Source organism: Sorex fumeus, unplaced genomic scaffold (assembly GCF_029834395.1).
Source record: "Sorex fumeus unplaced genomic scaffold, SorFum_2.1 ptg000035l, whole genome shotgun sequence".
Taxonomy (NCBI): domain Eukaryota; kingdom Metazoa; phylum Chordata; class Mammalia; order Eulipotyphla; family Soricidae; genus Sorex; species Sorex fumeus.
This window is the reverse complement of record NW_026606092.1, coordinates 39466891-39472420: the sequence shown is the minus strand read 5'-3', so window position 1 is coordinate 39472420 and position 5530 is coordinate 39466891. Positions and strand designations below refer to the sequence as shown.

The 5530-nt window shown below is 62.9% G+C and overlaps 1 protein-coding gene across 1 annotated transcript; it reads left to right on the top strand.

The window, feature by feature from the left end:
* The first annotated feature begins 529 nt into the window (after positions 1–529).
* EN1 (engrailed homeobox 1) lies at positions 530–4996 on the top strand. Its single transcript, XM_056117690.1, has 2 exons — positions 530–1442; positions 4629–4996. The coding sequence occupies exons 1-2, from the start codon at positions 530–532 to the stop codon at positions 4943–4945; spliced, it is 1230 nt and encodes a 409-aa protein (XP_055973665.1). The 3' UTR covers positions 4946–4996.
* Positions 4997–5530: the final 534 nt, after the last annotated feature.

Below are 5530 nucleotides of genomic sequence, written 5' to 3'. Positions count from 1 at the left end.
GGGGAAGTCAAACCCCTCACTACTACCTAGGAAGATGGCTAGACTCTAAAGACTGGTTTTTTTTTCCTTTAAGAAAAACAATTCCTGGAGCTTTTTCTTTTCTGTTTTTTTTTTTCCTTGCTTTCCTTTCTTTCCTTTTTCTCCCTTTCTTTTTTTTTTTTTAATCTTTTTTCTTTTTTTGGTCGTGGCTTAGACCCCATTTCAAACAAACCACCGAACCTGGCTGCGGCCGGGAGGAGGGAAACAAGAGAAACAAAGTAGCCAAGTGTCCGCTCCGTGTCTGGATGTCTGCGAACTAGAGCGAGGGCGCGGCGGCGGGATCCGGCAGCCGAGGGCGGCGAGCGGCCGGGCCGGGCGCCGGGGCCCTTTCCCCTTCCTCGCTCGGCCCCGCGCCCGCCCCGCGCCTCGGCCGGGGCTGCTCGGCCTCCTTCCTCCGCGCACCCCCACGGGCCGCTGGCAAAGTGGGGTGGGGAGCGCGGCGCGGGGGGCGGGGGCCGGCGCGGCGGCCGGGGCGGCGGGGCGGCCGAGCATGGAAGAGCAGCAGCAGCAGCCGGAGCCTAAGGGCCAGCGCGACCCGGGCCTCGGCGCGGCGGCGGCGGCGGCGGCGGCGGCGGCGGGGGGCGGCCTCGGCCTCGGCCTGAGCCCGGGCGCGGGCGGCGGCGGCGGCGACGGCGCGCCGGTGTCCCCGCCGCCCGCGCCGCCCTCGCCGCCCGCGGCGCCCGGCCCGCCGCCCCCGGCCCCGCACCCGCACCTCCCCCCGCGCCCCCCGCCCCCGCCGCCGCCGCCGCATCAGCACCTCGCGGCGCCCGCCCCCCAGCCGCCGCCCGCGGCCCAGCTGCACCGCACCACCAACTTCTTCATCGACAACATCCTGAGGCCGGACTTCGGCTGCAAGAAGGAGCCGCCGCCGCTGCTGGTGGCGGCGGTGGCCGGAGGAGGAGGAGGAGGAGGCGCAGGAGGAGGAGGAGGAGGAGGCGGCGGCCGGGTGGAGCGCGAGCGCGGCCAGACCGGCGCAGGGAGAGACCCCGTCCACCCGCTGGGCGCGCGGGCGCCCGGCGCCGCCTCGCTCCTCTGCGCCCCGGACGCGAACTGCGGCCCGCCCGACGGCTCCTCGCCCCCCGGGGCCGGCGGCGCGGCTGCGGCCAAGCCTGGGAACCCGGCGGCGGCGGCGGCGGCGGCGGCAGCGGCGGCGGCGGCGGCCGTGGCGGCGGCGGCGGCGGCGGCGGCGGCGAAGCCCGCGGACGGCGGCGGCGGCGGCGGCAGCGGCGGCGGCGTGGCGAGCCCGGGCGCGCAGGGTGCCAAGTTCCCGGAGCACGGCAACCCGGCCATCCTGCTGATGGGCTCCGCCAACGGCGGGCCCGTGGTCAAAACGGACTCGCAGCAGCCCCTGGTCTGGCCCGCCTGGGTCTACTGCACGCGCTACTCGGATCGTCCGTCCTCGGGTGAGTGCGCGCCCCGCGGTGCCCCTGGCTGTGCCCCTCGGGCCTCGGGACGTGCCCCACACTCAGCCGCTTGGCAGCGGGGAGTAAACCCGCTCTCTCCCCCTCTCTCTCTCTCTCTCTCTCTCTCTCTCTCTTCTTTCCCGATTCTTCTGTCTCTCGCTCGCCCGGGGCCCAGTCAAGGCCGAGCGTGCACCCATCCGTAGTCGGGAGCGCCCGCTTGGCCTCTGCGGCCGCTCCCCGGGAGGCTGCCACGGATGATACGGGAGATGCCAGCCTGGATCCTGGCGGGCTCTGAATTCCGAGTCCCTGGGACCTTCTTTGGTTTTACCTTTATCATGCTTAGAACTGCTAGAATCCTTCGTTTATTTTGGTTTTTGTTCTTAATTTTCTGGGAAAGGGACGTTTAGCAGGCGGAAGGTGGGCCTAGTAGTTCGTGCACCAGGATCTGAAATGCCTCCAGTCTCCGCTCTGAAATCGAGCGAGGCCGAGCTCAGAGAAATAAAGATCGCCTTGTGTTCTTGCTGACATTAGTACCATCCCCGCATTTTATGTAGAATTCATGCACACTGAGATAGATTTGAGGACACACAGCAAAAAGAGAGAGAGAGAGAGAGAAAGCGCGCGCAAAGGGCGCTCCCCAGGCCCGGGAGCAAAGGAAGTCTGACCCGCGTGCGTGGAATCAAGGGAAAGGCACCGGCCTGAAAGATGGGTGCCCAGATCTCTGGCCACTGGCTCTTCGGAGCTGTCAGATGGGTGGTGGGAGAGGAGAGAAGCCAAGGTAGACTCAGGCGGGAAGCTAGAGCACCAGAGAGCCCCGTTTCTCTGGACCGGCTCCCGGTGCTTCTCCTGCATTCTCCCCGCCCTGCCCCTGCCTTCTTTCACTTCTACCTTCCACACCTCTGCCAGTTCCATTTCTGCCATTCCCAGGGCCCCTTTTTCTCCCTCCATCCCTGGACTTTCCTGCAGCCCTTTGCCTGGGGGAGCGTGTCTCTCTCGCGCTTAGAGAAGGCAAGGCTGAGACCAGCTTGGGGTCACAACCACTAGGCCCCGGGAAATGAGGCCGAGGCCTGTGGGGGTCCCCAGCCAAGAGCGCTTTGGAGGCCAATGGGGAGCGAGAGGATGGCATCAGGGGCGCTGGCCTACTGATGGGATCCCGGCACCCGGGGTAGGGCAGGAGGCCGGGCACCGCAGAGCCAGGAGCCACTTCTTACCCGCGCTGGCCTCCCCGCCGCTGCTGCCCGCCAGATCGATGCGCCCTATCAGCCCCCACCATCTCGAGCCCGTTATTGACACGTCGGGCTCCTTGAACCTCCGAAAAGCTGCTTTGATTGACTCGCCTGATGGATAGAGTGATTGAGCTGTCAGGCCATGCGATCGGGCTGGCTGGGGAGGCTACGATTTTATTACAAGTGTCCGTGCCTCTGCACACACAACAACAATCCGACAGCGTCGGGTCCCGGGCGCTGTAGCCCAGTCTTTCCGGAGAAGTGCGGGGGTTTCCTGTGCTGTATGGAGTGTGTGTATGTGTGTGTGGGGGGTGGGGTGGGGTGGGGTTCCTGCACACCCAGCTCACTGCCAATCCAGACTTTCTGCCTCCCAGCTTGGCCTCCCAGCCCTTCTGCACCTTACTCCAGTGTGGCCTTGGCTTTGTTCTTGCTTTTTTTCTATCCCCCTTCCCCCACCCCGTCCCCCCCCAGGAACTAGTTCCTCTCCTGTCCTGGCAGTTCTTTCGGGGAGAGGAATCTCCACCCAAACTGAGTGTCCAAACTGGCAGGTATGCCACAGGAGAGCCGGTGAACCCCAAGCAAACCCCGCTGTTCAACTGACCCTTTCACTGCTAGGCTCAGAGATACCAACGGAGATCCCTCTTTTTCGATCGTGTTAGACACGAGCAGGCCTGACAGGGACTTCACTTGGCGTAGTCAGCTCCTGTTAGTAAGACCAGGCCCAGCAAGTGTGTGTCAGGAGACTCTGAGAGGGAGTGCCGGAAGACCGCCAGAGGTGTAGCCTTTCCAGGCGGCCTCCCATCTCTCTCCCCGTCCTCTCCCTGGCCTGGGCCGGCTAGCAGCCTTCTCCCCACACTCTGTTCTAGAGATACTGACTTCACTTCCCCAGGAAGGGCTTCCTGTGGCGTCTTTCTTTCCCAGTGTGAGGGACAGAACTCCCGTATTTGCAGAGATGGCCCTCTACATCTGATTCCGATCCTTTTGACCTACACTCATGAGCATGGACATTGTCCGCTTTGCAAATGCTGCAGATGAGCTGGGAAAGCAAGACGTGGCAGGGTTTTGTTAGATCATAGTTTTCTGCCCTGAAATCACCACTGCCGGGGTGAGTGCAGAGGGAGGGTGGAGAGGACCCTCTTTTTTGATTTGTGCCCTCTAAGGGACCAGGTAGAGAGACCCCTGGGGTCGGGCCGTGTTGGTAAAGCGAGCAGGTTCATCGAAGGTGGAGGTCAGCGATGCACCGGGACCCTAGAAAGAGCTCCCTTTGCACCCAAGAGGAAGAAGAGGGAGAGAGAGAGCAGAAATCGGACTGCACGGGAGGCAGGCAAACCCCCCGGTTCGTAGCTACTAGCAGATGGGGTCTGATTGTAGGCTTCTTTCTGAAAGGGGAAGGGAGAACGCATTAACAGGCTGGGGATCCCCCCCCAGGGCAATGTTTTTCCTGTCCCAGTCAGGAACCTCTTTTTATTCCAAGGCTGTGAGACCAGCAGAGGCCCCTGACCTTCAGGTCTGGGCAGGGCCCGGTGTGCTCCAAATATCGCTTCCTCTCCTACATGAGCCTGTCAAACGATTCCCGCGGGGGTGAATTGGGGTCCAGGCGAGCACACACAACCTCGGCCAGTTTTTCCCCTCCGGCCCTGACCCTTCTGCTCGCGGAGAAGGACGCCAGGAGGAGACCCGAGCAGGGAGCAGCGGGAGAGCGAGGGGCTAGCCAGCGAACGGGAGCCCCCAGGGGCGGGGGCCGCAGCAGCAGGGCCTCTGCCAGCGTCCGTCCGTCCGTCCGTCCGTCCGGGCAGCTCGGGGCGCGCCCGGCGGCTCTGCAGTTCTCCGGGCTCTCGGCTCGGCCGTCCTCACGACTTCCTCTGCCCTTCTTCTCCCCATCCCCTCCCACCCCACCCCTGCCCTCCGTCCCCACCCACCCCGCCCACCACCACCCCCCGGCCCCGCTCCGCCGCTGCAGGTCCGCGCACCAGGAAGCTGAAGAAGAAGAAGAACGAGAAGGAGGACAAGCGGCCGCGGACGGCGTTCACCGCCGAGCAGCTGCAGAGACTCAAGGCGGAGTTCCAGGCGAACCGCTACATCACGGAGCAGCGGCGGCAGACCCTGGCCCAGGAGCTCAGCCTCAACGAGTCCCAGATCAAGATCTGGTTCCAGAACAAGCGCGCCAAGATCAAGAAGGCCACGGGCATCAAGAACGGCCTGGCGCTGCACCTCATGGCGCAGGGACTGTACAACCACTCCACCACCACGGTGCAGGACAAAGACGAGAGCGAGTAGCCGCCGCCGCCGCCCGGCCTTGCTCCGGGTCCGCGCCCGCGCCCGCGCCCGCGCCCGCGCCCTCCCCTGGCACCGCCGCCGCCGCCGCGCGCCTCGCCGGCCCCGCGCCCTCGCAGAGACCCGGACGCGCCGGGGCGGAGGAGGAGGAGGATGAGGACGAGGACGAGGACCAGGACCAGGAGGACGAGGAGGAGGAGGACGAGGAGGAGGTGGGAGGGAGCCACGGGAAGATAAGCGAGACAACGAGTTGCTCAGATTGGAGCGTCGCTTTCGAACGAAACGTTGGTTTATTTGTGGTTTTTTGTTTTTTTTCTTTTTTTAAACAAAAAAGGGAGAAAGAACTCGGACAGGTGCTATCGAAAAATAAGATCTATTCTCTATTCACAGTATAAGGGACGAAACTGCGAACTCCTTTAAAGCTCTATCTAGCCAAACCGCTTACGACCTTGTATATATTTAATTTCAGGTAAGGAGAAAAAAAAAAAGAAATATGTGTAGCGATCTCTATTTGCTGGACTTTTTATTAATCGCCCTTATTGTTATTATTATTGTTATAATATTATAATTATTATAATTATTTTATCC

Bases quoted from the DNA above. Each gene is read 5' to 3' on its own strand.
- EN1 (XM_056117690.1), top strand. From the start codon at position 530: ATGGAAGAGCAGCAGCAGCAGCCGGAGCCTAAGGGCCAGCGCGACCCG. The intron at 1,443-4,628 runs GTGAGTGCGCGC...CCGCCGCTGCAG, and splicing joins CTCGGATCGTCCGTCCTCGG to GTCCGCGCACCAGGAAGCTG.